The 16,382-nt window shown below is 40.1% G+C and overlaps 3 protein-coding genes across 3 annotated transcripts; 2 read left to right on the forward strand and 1 right to left on the reverse strand.

Moving 5' to 3' along the window:
* Nucleotides 1-203: 203 nt before the first annotated feature.
* LOC110380053 (uncharacterized) lies at nucleotides 204-5,372 on the forward strand. Its single transcript, XM_021339911.3, has 2 exons — nucleotides 204-593; nucleotides 4,040-5,372. Exons 1-2 carry the CDS (start codon nucleotides 418-420, stop codon nucleotides 5,307-5,309), a joined length of 1,446 nt encoding a protein of 481 aa, XP_021195586.2. The 5' UTR covers nucleotides 204-417; the 3' UTR covers nucleotides 5,310-5,372.
* A 61-nt stretch (nucleotides 5,373-5,433) lies between these two features.
* On the reverse strand, nucleotides 5,434-16,118 carry LOC110380054 (histone deacetylase 3). Its single transcript, XM_064040536.1, has 7 exons — nucleotides 15,596-16,118; nucleotides 15,162-15,350; nucleotides 14,629-14,903; nucleotides 14,098-14,285; nucleotides 7,487-7,627; nucleotides 7,019-7,128; nucleotides 5,434-6,798 (listed from the first exon to the last, which is right to left on the reverse strand). Exons 1-7 carry the CDS (start codon nucleotides 15,834-15,836, stop codon nucleotides 6,638-6,640), a joined length of 1,305 nt encoding a protein of 434 aa, XP_063896606.1. The 5' UTR covers nucleotides 15,837-16,118; the 3' UTR covers nucleotides 5,434-6,637.
* Nucleotides 7,749-10,817, forward strand: LOC135118480 (uncharacterized). The gene is made up of 2 exons (XM_064040666.1): nucleotides 7,749-8,026; nucleotides 8,567-10,817. Exon 2 carries the CDS (start codon nucleotides 8,567-8,569, stop codon nucleotides 10,181-10,183), a length of 1,617 nt encoding a protein of 538 aa, XP_063896736.1. The 5' UTR covers nucleotides 7,749-8,026; the 3' UTR covers nucleotides 10,184-10,817.
* Nucleotides 16,119-16,382: the final 264 nt, after the last annotated feature.

Consider the following 16,382-nt stretch of genomic DNA (forward strand, 5'->3'; position numbering starts at 1 on the left):
ATGTGTCCAAAAAACCGACACCCGAGTTATCGCTTAACGTTTAATGCTATTAATAATGCCATTTGTATAAAATGCCATTAAAACGTTGGCCACATCTGCGTAACGCCAAAATTTTACGCGTTAAGACGCAGGTGGAGCAGGAGCATAATGAATGAAAGAACGACATTCTGACAGTACATCTCTAGGGCCATGGGTATCTGTGGCTTACAAACCTGTCAAACTGGATCAGATAACTGTCAAAAATAAGAATCAATAGATGGCAAAATATTGTTCACAATAAATAACAAAGTAAAGTAGAAATTAGTTTGATTAGTAAATGTTAAAAATAATTCAGTTGTTCGATGTAATAAACTCAGTTATCATACTCATACAGTACAATACAAGTTAACTTGCCATAGAATCGCTTTGGGCGTCGAGATGTCGCCTCCAAAGCAGCCCTGTAGTCTTTTTCAGTTGTGTGTTAAAAGTTCCATTAGTCTTATTAATTCAGCTTGTTATGTTATTGAAAAGACGTATCCCGAGAATAAATTCCACGAGTGTGAGAGGGAGGCGTTTGATTTAAAATGCCAATTAATGTTGATGCTGCCAGCCAGGTACATTCTTTGTTTATTCTTATCTATACTTTTGTATTAAAATCCAGTTCTGTTTGAAATACGACCGTCATGATTTGTGATAACAAAATAGATTTAAACGATATGATAATGTTATGTACTCAAAGGACAATGCCAGGGTGTGGGCTCAAAGTTTGCCCAGCAGTGGGAGTAGTTCCAGGGGGTTCCATAGTGCACTTTGAACACGTAATGCAAATATTTTTGAAATCGCTCCCTGGAGTCCCGAGGAAAACTGGTTCAAATATTCCACATGAACAGTCGCTTTACAAAGCTTGAGCCATTTGTCCAGTAGTGGGAGTGGTCAAAACATGTTCTTGACTTCACTCTTAACACGAAATTAAAATATTTTTGAAATCGGTCCCAGGGGTCCCGAGGAAAACCGGTTCAAATGTTCTCCATAGTTAGTCACTTAACAAAGCCTGAGCCATTTGCCCAGTTGTGAAAGTGGTCGAAATAGGTTCTTTACTGCACTGTTAACACGAAATCCAAATATTTTGGAAATCGGTCCCAGAGGTCCCGAGAAAACCGGTTCTAATGTCAAACTCGAACAGTCACTTTATAAAGCTCAAGCCATTTGCCCAGTTGTGGGAATGGTTAGAATAGGTTCTTTACTTCACTGTTAATACGAAATCCAAATATTTTATAAATCGGTCCCAGAGGTCCCGAGAAAAACCGGTTCTAATGTTCAACTTGAACAGTCACTTTATAAAGCCCAAGCCATTTGCCCAGTAGTGGGAATGGTTAGAATAGGTTTTTTGCTTCACTGTTAATACGAAATCCAAATATTTTAGAAATCGGTCCCAGAGGTCCCGAGAAAAACCGGTTCTAATGTTCTCCTTAGATAGTCACTTAAAAAGTCTTTGGCATTTGTCCAGTAGTGGGAGTGGTCAAAATAGGTTCTTTGCTTCACTCTTAACATGAAATTAAAATATTTTTGAAATCGGTCCCAGGGGTCCCGAGGAAAACCGGTTTAAATGTTCCACGTGAACAGTCTGTTTACAAAGCCTGTGCCATTTGTCCAGTAGTGGGAGTGGTTGGAATAGGTTCTTTAATTCACTTTTAACAAGAAATCAAAATATTTTTGAAATCGGTCCCAGGGGTCCCGAGGAAAACCAGTTCAAATGTTCTCCTTAGATAGTTACTTTACAAAGTCTTACGCATTTGCCCAGTAGTGGGAGTGGTCAAAATAAATTCTTTATTTTACTCTTAAACTAAATTAAAATTTTTTGGAATCGGTTTAAATGTTTTCCATAGTAATCAATCTTAGGCACCCAGTAGTGGGAGTGGTTATAATATGTTATTTACTTCACTCTTAATACGAAACCCAAATATTTTTGAAATCGGTCCCAGGGCTCCCGCGAAATTAACCTGACAAGACTTTTCTTCCAATTAGGTCTCATACATACATTGTCAATCTCAACGCTCAGTATGTGGCGGTCTATCCAGTAGTGGAAAATGTTGGAATGGCTTATTTTTTTTACTTACTGTGATTTTAAAATAAATTCTAAAAGCATTGGATTCTAATAAGAACTGACCCTGATTTCCCGAAAAAAGGCAATTACCGCAGTACAAAATCTAGAAGATCAAGACTCCTACGCTATGAGCTATCTACTAGAAAAATCTTATCAAGACGAATAAAATAAGCTCAAGCACAAGGTAGTTAGTAGATACCGTTGAGGAGTTCCCTCGTCTCTCTGTCGCCTTCATCGTCAGGTCAGATCTTAACCTCCACTGTTTTATGGTGTCGGAGACATTTACCCAAATGACAAGTTTTTACTTGATATGTGCCTACAATTTTTGAGAGTTGCACCCGATTTTTTAGGGTTTCCATCATCGGACCCTGGACCGGATGATAAAGGAACCATTTGGGAAGTAAGCCCTTTGGAAAATGAAATAATTGTTTAAATCGTTTGGTAATCGGCGGAGTTATGCTCGTACAAACGTAAAAAGAATATAAACGAACTGAGAACCTCCTCCAGTTTTGGAAGTTGGTTAAAAAAAAGTTGTCGTATACAACCCCTCGTGTTTGTCAATTAATATAATTAATTTCAATTAAGGTAATAAAAGTGGAATATTAAGAGTTCGTAAGCATATTTTTCGTAATATTGAATAAGAGTCAAACCAGTTTTTCTCAGGACTCCTGGGATAGATTTCGAAATATTTCGGTCTGGGACCTATTATAAGCCTATGGAACATAATACACTATGCAGTTACTGTGGGCAACTCTTGAGCCCAACTTCCATACAAAGAATAGCATTGTCCTTTCAAGTCTGTTGTCTTTGATTCATTTAAATCTTGCTGACTTATACACACAAAAATTATAAAAGTGTGAAGTATCACTTATCTAATATATTGCATCATGTACTATTAATGTTAATTATTCTGTATTATCTATTCAACATAATTTTTAAACAAAGACTGACATGTTAGCCTTTTTTATCTAGCTAAACACTGCTAGTAGAAAATACATAAGTATTTAATATTAATTAAATATAAATATTTAAAGATTAGTTCTTTACTAATTAACTGAATGGGCTGTGGTGCAAAACAATTAATTGATGGCACTTCAAATTTAGATACTTTCACTGCCAGATTTAAAGTATTTACAGAAATGCAAATATCTAAAATTTTTGTTGATAACTATTATGTACCTACTTATCTTTTTCATAAAGTAAATTAGGCATATATTAATTAAATAATAATAAGTTAATTGTGCAAGTAGGTCATTAATGTATTAAAAACCTGTTTCTTGTGTTTCAAACAATTTGAACATTGGCTAAGTTCCAAACAGCATATGACTACAAATTCAGTGAATTAAACGGAAATATCTTATGAAATCACACATAAATATAGTGAAATAAAAGTCCATGAACAGAACGTACTTTCATACTTTAATTATGACAAACTGTCTTAGTATATGCACACACCATTCTAAATTCTTGGCAAAGAATCTATTTTACCTAAAGTAAATGGCATGCAAATGGTGAAAGCTGAGAGAATTATTAAATAAAATTATGTTCTACCCACCGACACATTGTAACCTTTAGTCACCTTGACGGTGCCAAATAGTTTTTGTTTCCGAGTCACTCATAAACAAGGATAATATGATAAATTCGGACATTCTAACTGATTTTTTAGAGTTTTATATCTGTTTTGGTTGGACAAATGTTTTTTTGACAATAATTATTAATATCATTATAATTAGAAAGTAGTAGCTTAGCTTCCTACCCCATCTTTTCCTAGTTAAGAATTTACGATAAATAAGAGGTGAATACATTGTATTCAGAAAAAATGTTATATTACAGACTCAATTATATTTGTGATATACTGACACAGGAGGCAGGTTTTTAAAAACCAAAAGTAATTAGTCATGTTAGCCATTAAGAAACTAATAAATAAAAATATTTACTTGTTATTGCTTTTTTCAGGTTATTCGATGTCCTCTGTTCTGAAAGAACATGCTGCCAGTATCGCGGCGACCCTCGCATTCAGCTGCAAGTCCTGACGCACCCCAACATGACCGTCTTCCGCAAATGCGACCTCGATAACAGCATACCCCAGCGGTTCTGGATCGCCACACTCTCCACCTTCAGCCGCTTAGTCGTTCTCGATCTCAAATTCATTTGCACCGACGAGATACTCGAGGTCATCGGTGAAAGTTGTCCCTTACTTGAAGAAATCAATATTGTCTCTAGAGTAGACATCTGCAAATCCCTCTTTAATGCTTCCGTTTTGATTAGGAACGTCTCAGATGCTGGGCTTTGTTTCGTCACGAATTTAAAACATTTGAGAATCTTGGCAATGGACCCTCCCAGAAATGAACGCGCGAATCGTATCGGGCGTTGTGTCTCGCAAGCTGGTATCACCCTATTGGTCAACGAGCTTCCTTACCTGGAGGAGCTACGGATTGAGTCCTGCGACATCGGGTCTACGTTGATCAGTAGTGTCTTGGATATAGGGCCCTTAAGTCTCAGAAAAATGAATTGTCATTTCGCATCAGCAGCGGGTATTAGGAAATTAATTAAAATATGTCCATTCTTAAGGGAATTGTCAGTAACACATTTATCAGAACATAATAAAGATGCGATTTTAGAACAGATTTCAGTGAGTGACTTGAGATTGAATAGGCTGGATCTTTCTTTCTTTTCGTACTCGGATTCTATGCAGCAGCTTCTTTCAGTGAAGGGCAGCTACCTCACACACTTCTCCCTGTGGGAGATAGATCACTCGTTAACTCTGGACGCGGTCATCTCGCTCGGACGGTGTTGCCCGAACTTGAATACCCTCTGTTTAATGACTCAGTCGAAGTGTTTGGTCATTCCCAGGTATTTTCGGCGACCAAACAAAATATTCTCAGAACTCAGGAATTTGACAATAGGTAATGAAAATTTTTCTATAGATCAAATGTTGACCTTTTTCGTAGAATGTACAGATAATTTGCAAAAACTAGTTTTGAAATATCAAACTAAGACTAATATAGATGACACATTATTGCATTTAATAGAAAAAGGACATTTGAAGAATATTAGCTATTTGTGGTTGGACTGCACTTTGGAAGTTTCAAAGAATGTGGTAAAAAGAGTAATACAAATGTGTGAAAGGCTTCAAATGTTCACAGTTGACTTTTCAGAGGAGATGACAGACATTCACAAGTACATAAACGAAAACAATTTGGATTTGAAGCTCGGTAGTTATTAGAAATTTGATTCTAATTGTATTTATTGTAATTAATTAGTAATTCAATACATATTATTTTTACAGCTTCCTTGTTTCATTTTTCTCCCAAGCAACTAAAACGAGAAATATAAATGAAAACCAAAAATGATGATTTCAAATAATTATTATTTCATTGGGCATTTTTACAATATTTACAACTTATCAAACAATGCCAAATTACCATAAGTAAATAAACCTAGAAAAACATAATAACTTATCATGTTTTTGGATTGAACCCTTCGTAACTTAAACCTATACCTTCCTAGTTTCAAAATATGAAATTAATACAATCAATAACATAGTGTAAAGTATTTTACAATTCATTTTCATTTTAGAAAAACGAATAGTAATACATATAAAACATTACTAAACAAAAGAGAATATCAAAAAAAAGTAGGAATGATTTTCACTGTAGACACCATAATTTAATTTTATAGGAGCATGACAAATGGCCAATGTGGATCCACATGAATAGTGCTGAAATATATTATGGGAAGACTATGGATGAAGTGTCTTGGATTCATTTTGTGCATATCCCATACTACAGCGGCATAAGCTGAGAGAGTTTATACTCAAAAACAAATCACTATTTTGGAATACTGCCTTTTTCGATCACCTGCCTGCTCTTTTTTTTATACTTTCCATGATCAATATTGTTTTACAGATTTCAACCAACCTTAAATCCTTTATAATAAGGTTGAAATTTGACCAATTACACAATATTTTTATTTTGCAATTGCATGCTTATTCTATTGGACAGTGATTGCTTACAGAAAAGCAGTCTTATCTATGTTACAAAATTATACATTCACAAACAATAAATAATTATTTTATTGTACAATCTTTCAGCCTAGGATGGTAGGCATAAAATATCATTCATAATGTTTAGGCGCAAAATATAAAAATATATATATTTATTTATTTTTCCTAAGACTAAATGATGAATAATTACAGAAATATAAAAAAAATCATCAACCCTTCCTTTACTGCAGCTTTTACATTACAGATTTTAATAAACGCGAAATAATATTTTGTCATGTATTTGTAAGTACCTACAAATTAAAGCCTACACTTGCATTGTTTTTTTTATAATGCCACCTCTTTTATGAAACAGCCGTAAAAGAATGGTTAAACCAGCACTTAAAAAATCACAAGCAAAATAACTTAAAATACCACACAGTCACAATAAAATGTTAAAATAAGCGCACTATCAGTCACTCAGTCGCACTCATTCACAGAAACTTTTTTCTGTATCTTCGGTAACCCTTTTCGTGTCAAATGGCCAGCGGGTCAGTCAGGCCATTCGTATGCTATGGCTCCTTGTTCTCGACTGGTGGTTCCTTATCATTGTCCTTCTCGTCTTCATAGAATTCGTTCTTGGGTTCTACTATCTTGTCAGCCTCCTCTTGGCTGATTCTCACGTCTGGGTCCGGTTCTTCTTTTATTCTGTATTCCTCAGGGAAGAAGTCGCCTGTAAAAGAGTAAGTAGTTAATTATCGTATGAAGAAAACGTGGGAACCACTCCTCACACCTGGGTAAAATGTAGCATATAACCTGCCTCAGCAAATCGCTTAGCTAACTCCGCAAGAATTTTTCGAACCGAAGCAGTAGTTCTTGCGATCAGCACGATAAAAAAAATCTTCAGCTTTATAATAGTAGGAAAGAAGTATTAAGTTAGATAATTATATTACCTGGGACATGTGTCATCTGCACGGCGGGCGAGTGCTGACACATCTTGAGATTGTCGTACACATGTTTTGAAATAGCTTCCAGGTACTGCTTGCTGTTTGCATTGTTTGTGCTGAAAAATATGCAAGAAAATATATTTTATACAACCTGTGCTCTACTACCACTGGTTTAATAAATACAGAGGAACAGAGAGAAGAGACAATAACTTTTTCAGTCAGGTAGTTATCGGCACGGATAATGAGCTCTCGGCGGAAGAGTGGGAATCGCTTTGCGCACTGTACACTTGTGGCAATAAACCAATAAATCCTCTGCGCAGGTGAAGGTCAGGGCTCAATATCCTTGCCGATGATTATAACACTCACTAATTTGCGTTTATGAATCTCATTCTATTATGAACATTATTCGAGAATTCAATATTTTTTCTACAGCATATTAGTAGTATGGTTGTTACAAGAATATCTTTTTTTTACCTGTTAATTTCTGGATGCAATTGGAAGTCGGGCGCGAAGAACTCCAGGTATTCTGTGTAGGGCAGTTCATTGGATATGTTCTCGTCCACCAGAAGAGACGTCTCGTACGTCCAACACCGCGCCACGTTTCTTAATGTGTAGCTGAAAAAATAAAATGTAAGGCTTAAATAAATGGAGAATTATATAAAGGACTTAAAGGAAAATTATTTCAGGCTGTGGTTATGTTTAATACAATCAATCACAAACACTATCTATATATTTCAGTTCTGTGCCTTCGGCTTGACCTTTCGGAGATTACCTACCTTACCTAGAGTACACACATGCTTGCTACTTACGTCCATTCATGATAGTGTGAGCTGCGGGCGGGCACAGCGACGACCGCGCGGGGAGAGAGGCGGCGGCAGGCGCGCGATTGTAACTCGAACGCGCTCTCGTCAGTACGCTATCTTTATTCTAGCGTGCGCACGTATTGCTACAGTGTAACCGTTATATTGTGGTGTAACGTTGTTGTAACGTTTGTGTAAGAAAATATATATAACGGTAAGTTATTCATTATTTTGTTTTGTGTGAATTGTGTGTTTTAGGTGCGGGCCAACTGTAAACAAGAATGCTGAGGTCTAAGTGCTTAATTTTGCATCTGCAATTTTATTAGAGCCAATAAAATGTTTGTCGGACATACCATCCACAAACTGCGACCGATATAAGCGATACGTTGGCAAGCCAGCCACTATCGTACCTACGGGTCGCGCTGCGAGTTGCATGTTTTGTTTACATAAACATTGCGGCCCAAAACTTGGGCGGCGCGGCTCAACTTTTGGTCGGCGCGGCTCACCATTTGAGCGGCGCGGCTCACCATTTGAGCGGCGCGGCTCACTATTTGAGCGGCGCGCGGCTCACCATTTGAGCGGTGCGGCTCGATATTTGACCGGCGCGGCTCAAGGTTCGAGCCGCGCGGCCCTTAATCTAGGCGACGCCGCCCAACATTTGGATGGCGCGGCTCGATATTTGAGCGGCGCGCCCCGCGCCTTGAACCGCTCCCCAACTTGTGAGCACTCAGTGAACTTTTTCACTTTGCTTCAGATGACCCAGCTTGGAGGAGTGGTGACTCTGGGTGAACTTTTGGACGAGCATGCCGAAGCGGAGGAAGAGAACGTGATCTTGGAACGGGTGAAAGTTTTGGCTCAAGAGCATCTCCCCGATGGTTGGACGAACTGGGAGGTGACCACGGCAACGAAAGAGGAAGTCTTTGGGGAGAAAGTCGACCCAAATATACTAAACAAACTCGTAGTTGCTTTGCCTACCGTAGGGTTAGTTCGTGCCTTTATACCGGAGGCGGATCACCTGTCCGAAAAAAGGTATAGGGAAATTCGGCACAAGATACTAGACTGGGCATTTACACGTGCCCTTATTATAGGACCTCCTGCCATCTCCAACCGCATCCGCGGATCTGCGGCGCGCACGGAATACGTGAAACAGTCGGTTGCTGCGCTTATGCCTCTTCTCCACACAAGAGCGGAGACAGATAAAATACTCTCAGGCTGTCTTTCGGAGACAGAAGAGACCAGTCAAAAGAGGAGGTCGACGTCTCGGGTCAAAGAGCCCGCGACACGTCGACCTAGGCTTGAGTCTCCGCCGTTCTCTACTGGGACGTCACTTCAGGAAGAAAGGTTTTGTGCATTAGAGCAGAAAATGGAAATGCTCCTGGAGATGGTCACTCAAAGCAGAGGCAGAAACAAAGATTCGGACTCTGATTCTGACAAGGAAAACGATTTTTCCGATGGCGAGGAAGAAGTAAGTTCGGACGCCTCGGACGCCCCATCGTGGAAAGCCCCTACCTGGGGCCCATATCCAAACGAGCAACACGAGCGAAACGAAAAGGAGCTTGAGTTTCGACCCACGACTAAAGAAGCAGATCCTCTTGTTCCGGAGCCGTCGTCGCAAGCCAAAAAGGAAGGCATTGAATGTCAAAGACTGGGCACTGATAGCTGGAATCGCATCAGATACAAGGACGTAGAGAAGCACTTACACGCCGCTTCGCCATTTAGCCCGCTAAAAGTAAATACAGAACTGGGTACTTTAGCCTCGCGGCTCTCTCCGTGGGTGACGAGGCAAGAAGGAATTCTAGGCACAATCACACACGGATTGTTGCTCCAGCGCAAGGCGCTAGCAGACGGGCTCAATGCCATAATTAAAAAATGCCCAGACATCAGCACGGACTTGAGACGGTTGGTGGAGGCAGAGGGCTCTAAGTTCAAATTAGTGTCAGATCAACTGCTACAATATGTTTGCGCTAATAGGGCTGAAACCATTGAGGTTCGTAGAAAAACTTTCAGGCCTAAAAATGACGTCCTCACCAGCGCCCTCAACAACATACCTCCTTCGCCAACCCACCTGTTTGATGAAAAACTATTTAGCGCGTTTATTAAAGACAACGGTGGCACATCGGGAATTATTGCCTCATCTAATTTAAATAAAAAAGAAACTATTCATTCGTTTCGGAAGAACTCATTTCGCAAAGCATCTTCGCATGCTTCCAAAAGCAAACAACCGACTGGTCGCGGTCACTCTTCAGCAGCGACCACCACCACGTCTACTCGCAGTGCAAACTACCGCCGAAGCGGAAACTCTAAGGCACCAAATAAGCATCCCGATCGACACGGAAAGGATAAGAAATTACAAAGAGGTCGTAAGTACTGACAATTTTCACGGGGGACAGTTGGAGAAATTTCAAGCTCGGTGGCAGGAGTTAGGAGCTCCAAAGAAGATTTTAAAATTATTACAGGCTATACAATACCCTTTGCAGCAAAACCACCTTCGATTCCATTGCGCGAAAATTTAGGAAGGTTTTCCACAAACCTGTCCCCTGCTATGTCCAAGGAGATAGAGATATTGCTCAAGTCAGGTGTGGTAGAGAATTGCGAGGTTGCGAACGGGTTCCTATCAAGAATATTTCTAATACCCAAGAGAAACGGAAAGCTACGGCAAATCTTCGATTTACGACGCTTGAACCAATTTCTCAAACCCCCGAAATTTCGTCTGATAAATCAAAGTCAAGTTCCAAATTTTATGCAAGAAGGAGATTATCTCGGAAAGCTAGATATCAGCCAAGCCTATTTTCATATCCCAGTGAAAAAGAGTCATCGAAGATTCCTTGCGTTCGCTTACGCGAATCGGGTTTATCAAATGACATCTTTACCTTTCGGCCTGTCCACTGCACCAATAGCCTTTTCCAGTGTCAGCAAGTGGGTAGCAAGTTTTCTGAGAGAAAAGGGTCTTCGCGTTCTAGTCTACTTGGACGACTTCCTATTTGCACACAAAACCCAAACACGCTGGAGAGGCACATGCGTTATGCAGTAGAAATTTTACAGAGCATGGGTTGGTGTGTCAATCTAGAAAATCCGTGCTAAGGGCCACACAGGAAATAAAATTTCTGGGAATTATTTGGAATGTATCGACAAACCAAAAGACGCTTCCAAAGACAAGATCGACCGGATCTCAAGAGATCTCAATCAAGTCTTAGAAACAAAGCAGTGGTCATGGGAATCCGACACGGCATTGATCGGAAGGCTAGGGTTCGCATCACTTGTGACCCCTCTAGGAAGACTTTACACCAGGCATATGCAAAGAGCGGCAAGAAAACTGTCACAAGACCGGCCCGGGAAGAGGGTGGCAGTGAGTTCACAGGCTATTCAGGAAGCTCGTTGGTGGGCTCAAAATATCAGAAATCCCGGAAGGATCTTTGTACCGGAACCGACGATGTTTGTGAGCACAGATGCCTCCAACGACGGCTGGGGCATTCAGATGAGCGACCACCTCCTTTCAGGTCTGTGGACAGAAGAGCAATTAAAATGGCATATCAACAGAAAGGAACTTTACACAGTCTTAGTAGCTTTGCAGGAGTTCCAAGAGGTAGTTCTAGGTCAATCAATAATGGTTCAGTCAGACAACAGGACAGTGGTGTCGTATTTGCGAAACCAGGGTGGAACCAAGTCTATCGCACTGCTAGAAATGACAAAAGAAATCTTGGTCTTAGCTCAGAGTTTAAATGCAACCATTCACTCGTTTTACCTGCCCGGCCGCTACAATTCAATCGCCGACTGCTTATCCAGAGGAAAAGCCCTACCCGATTGGCACATCAAAAGCGAGATCACACAGAAGATATTTCGAAAATGGGGAGTTCCTCAGATAGATCTCTTCGCCTCAGACCAATCGAAAGTAGTACCGGTCTATGTCTCGATAGATGCAAAGGACACACAAGCTCTCTTCGTGAATGCGTTCAGCCGAACTTGGAACTACGAACTGGCGTGGATTTTCCCCCCTCCACCACTTGTACCTCGGGTACTCCAACATCTGAACAAGTCCTCCGGAACATTTCTGATCGTGGTACCTCGATGGGAGACAGTGTTTTGGAGAAGCGACCTCAAACACAGAGCCCTGGGTGCCCCGTACCTGATACCGAACTTAATAGAGAACCTAATCGACTTATCCACGAACCTTCCTCCGCCGAAGGTAGAAAATCTCTATTTGGAGGTCTGGAAGATACGGGTGGGCGGATTTAGTAGCTGGTTTAGACCAAGCTGACGTTAACCTGATACAGTCAGCATGGCGCGATTCGACTTGGTGTACCTACGAGTCCGCATGGAAGCAATGGGTCTCGTGGTGTAGACAAAATGGGAGAAAACCTAATAGTCCTCGACCTCTTGATGTTGCTGCTTACCTGGGTTCCCTTTCACGAGTACGGAAATTAGCCCCATCAACAATTATGGTTCACAAGTCTGTAATCCTTACTTTTGCCGACCCTACTCAAGAAAAACAACTAGGAAATCATCCTGTAGTGGCTGCAATGCTCAAAGCCATAAAAATTCAAAAATGTATGTCAGCAGTACCAAAGACTCAGATCTGGAACATTCAAGACTTATTTCAGTGGCTAAAATCGAATATACCTGATAAGGAAAGTATTTTTCAAGTATCTCGTCACGTGGCGCTTCTTCTATTGCTAGCTTCAGGTCGACGTATACATGACCTCACCCTCCTTATGATAGACGACCAGCATTGTGAGAGATCAGATTCCTCAATAACGTTTTGGCCAAGATTTGGCTCAAAAACAGATAATGACAGGAACCGTCAATCCGGATGGCATCTAACATGCTCAGGTGACATGGATTTGAGTTTAGTAAAATGGATAAATTGCTTAATAGACGTGACTAACAGTAGAAGGAGGGCACGAGAGGGCTTAAATAATTTGTTTATTACAACGCGAGGGAAGGTTAAAGCAGCTTCCAGAACCGTTATTGCGGGCTGGTTGAAGGCACCCTTTAAGGATATTGGCATAGACTGCAGCCCAGGCTCGGTTCGATCAGCTGTAGCTTCTAATGACTTCCAGAACAACGTACCGCTGGATGATATCTTGAAACGAGGGAACTGGAGAGGCTCGACAAATTTTTTCAAACACTCCTGTAAATCAGTAGAGCAGCCTCGAGGTAGAAATGTTAATGTTCTTAATAATTCCTTTAATGCAGTGTAAGACTGAACATTTGATCTCATTAAAGATCTCAATCTTTACCTAATGTTTATTTATTAGATATAAGAAAGGGTCAGGACCCTGTTATGTTTAAAATGATAAGGTTTAAGAGTCAGTTCATATTTGCTAAATTGTTAAACTATGATGAAGAATAAAGATTTTATGTTTGATAAAGAAGAATTAGTTATGAAACTGTATTAATAGCATTTTATCGTTAAAAGATACGTTTGCTGTGATCTTACAAGACTTGAACTGATTTTGTACTTACTTGTATAACAGCCATTGATTCTAATTTTAATAAAACAGCTTGATTTTGAAGATGAGAACCTAAGGTTTTATTTCTCACCTTTATCACAGTACGCTTAATAGCACCGGCAGATGATAGACACGTCTCCGAAAGGTCAAGCCGAAGGCACAGAACTGAAATATCACCGTTTTCCACACCGAAGGGAAGAAAACGATTATTTCAGGTCTTGCCGAGGCTTGACCTGAGCAAGCTCTTGCCGGCTTTCGGAGATAGGTACTGACGAGAGCGCGTTCGAGTTACAATCGCGCGCCTGCCGCCGCCTCTCTCCCCGCGCGGTCGTCGCTGTGCCCGCCCGCAGCTCACACTATCATGAATGGACGTAAGTAGCAAGCATGTGTGTACTCTAGGTAAGGTAGGTAATCTCCGAAAGGTCAAGCCTCGGCAAGACCTGAAATAATCGTTTTCTTCCCTTCGGTGTGGAAAACGGTGATATAAAAAAATGAAACCCGCTTTCCGTTGTCACGACATAACATGAAAACGGCTTGACCGATTTGGCTGAAAATTAGAGGGGAGGTAACTTAGACCCGGGAGAAGGTTTTGTCACCTACGTGTCATCTACGTCATCTGGCTACGGGACGCGGGCGAAAGCTAGTTCATAATATTTTAAAGGGGTAATATAAAACTGTACTGTTTAAAAGTTTGCTGTTTTTAGTATTTTTTAAGAAATGGGCCGGGCCATATGCATATTTACTTGCTTGTGCTGTGAGAAATTAGTTGCGAGCCGCCATAAAGTTTGACTACAACTATACCAATACAATATAACAAATGTCAAGATATGCATACCCTCCTCCTCCCACAACCAAAGTGGGCACATTCAAGTTCTTAACAAACTTAACACACTCGCCATGCCCTCGTGTTGATAGGGAGAAGCACCCCAGTCTGTCTCCAGCTAACGAGTCGGCACCGCATTGTAGCACTATGGCTGTCGGCCGGTAGAACTCCATCACGTTCGATATTACTGGTTTGAATACCTGGAATCATAGAATTGAATATGGTAAGCTAGAATAGAACTAATAAATCTGGGGCAAATCTAGCCCTGACAAAGGCGGGGATATCCATCAATATGGCTAAACACAGGGGGGAGTACATAAATGTAGTAAACAGGGGGATGCATAGAAGTTCATGAGGTAGTTCATAAGCGGTTGTACATTAGGGAGTACACACAGGATTTTCTTAAATAAGGGAGTATTTTAGATCATTGTGGACACAAATTGGTGCTGAGGTATGGTCATTGAAGTTCCTTTCTTCTCCATTGAGGAAAAGCAAGTGCCCAGTATTGCGAAAATTAAAAATTTTGATGATGATAAATCTCACCTGCACATAACTTTGGTCATCAATTCCTTCTTTCAACGGTACATTAACCGAGTAATATCTCCCACTTTCAGCTCCAATTTCATACATATCCCCAGTCCCAGGGAAGAAGTAGTTGCCGTACTTGTGGAAGCTCACTGTCATGACTCTGTCCGTCAGGTAGAACGCTTCCTGAACACCGTCACCGTGGTGAACGTCAATGTCTATGTATAGCACTCGAGGATGGTACTTTAGCAGCTCTAGAATAGCTATGACTATGTCATTTACGTAGCAGAAACCTGTAAGAATTAAGATAAATATTTAGACATTAAGAACTGTAACATCATTGTATCAAAGCTATGTAAGATGTGTTAAAGCACCTCTTACAACATTTTTAGTTCACATTATTTTGTTGTTAAGACTAGCAACAAGGTCCACATGGGATTTGTGTCTGATTGTTCACAAATTCACAATACATTGCAGACAAACTAAATAAATACACTACAAAACTTCTAGCTACAATATCATTAATTCTAATTTCAACTTTAAACTCTCACCTGAAGGTTCAAACTTCTTAGCATGATGTAGCCCTCCAGACCAGTTGATAGCAATATCGCAGGCATTGTTGTTGAGCTTCATGGCTCCTTCCAGAGAGGCTCCCGTGTACATTGAACAGAAGTCAAACAGACCTTCGAAGACTGGACAATCGTCTCCAACATTGTAGTGAAGAAGGTCTTTAGAGTAACCTGGAATATGTACCAATGTTGTAATTAGGGTCAGCGGGTCATCTAAGGGGTGTATTTTTAAGACTTGGGGTATACGCTCAAGGTCACTATGTGAAACAAAAACAAAGAAAATGGTTACCTGACCCTGACTCTTTGCACAATCGTCACATAAGTACATAAACATTATCTACCGAACCCATAACCCCTAGAACTCTCATGCCATTCACTTTTTTGTTGCCAAACAACATTTGTTATTGTTTACTTACTTTGTATATTCTGAGGTGTCACATTTTGCAAGAACTCTATATAATCCTCGCTGTGGAAGCGACACATATCATGAGCACTGGCTCTATAAGGTTTGTATATCTGCATCTTTTTATGAAGCCCATAGTTAAGCACCAAGCTATGCGTCACAGAAAGCCTGTGGGGTTTCATCGGGTGTCCAGGCCCGTAGTGGAAGTTCCCCACGTCGGCATTGTAAAAATAAGCTACTTTATGTTGAGTCATAGTGGATAAACAAATACGTATTCCTTCAAAACCAAAATAATGCCAAGAACAACAGCTATAACCAATAAGCGTTTGGTTAACTCGATGTCACCGAGCAGCATTTTACACTGATTACAACATTGTAACGGCGAAATTATTACATTTCAGATTGTGGTGTACTTTTTAGAATATGAAATGCTTCTCTTTTATCTACGAAAATAAATTATTAAACGAAAGAAATTAAAATATCGTCTCTCGACCAATGACAACTGCACTGACATTTCAATAGATGACGTTTTTGTACATGGAGACATGGAGTGTAGAGATTAGAGACAAATAAAAATATCTCCATATTTAAAATCAGAGACGGAATCGACCATGCAATAAGTTTGATAAATAATTTGAAGGATTTAAGCTGTGTAAATGGTTGAGAGTTTACACACAGCTAATTCACTTGAATTGATTGGACTGGGAGTGGATGATATCATAATGGTTCCATAGAAATCAACTGTTTATTGGTAGCTTTTACCTTTTAGATTTTAGACGATCGATAAAATTACGCAAACT

The sequence above is a fragment of the Helicoverpa armigera genome, chromosome 22 (genome assembly GCF_030705265.1).
Source record: "Helicoverpa armigera isolate CAAS_96S chromosome 22, ASM3070526v1, whole genome shotgun sequence".
NCBI lineage: Eukaryota > Metazoa > Arthropoda > Insecta > Lepidoptera > Noctuidae > Helicoverpa > Helicoverpa armigera.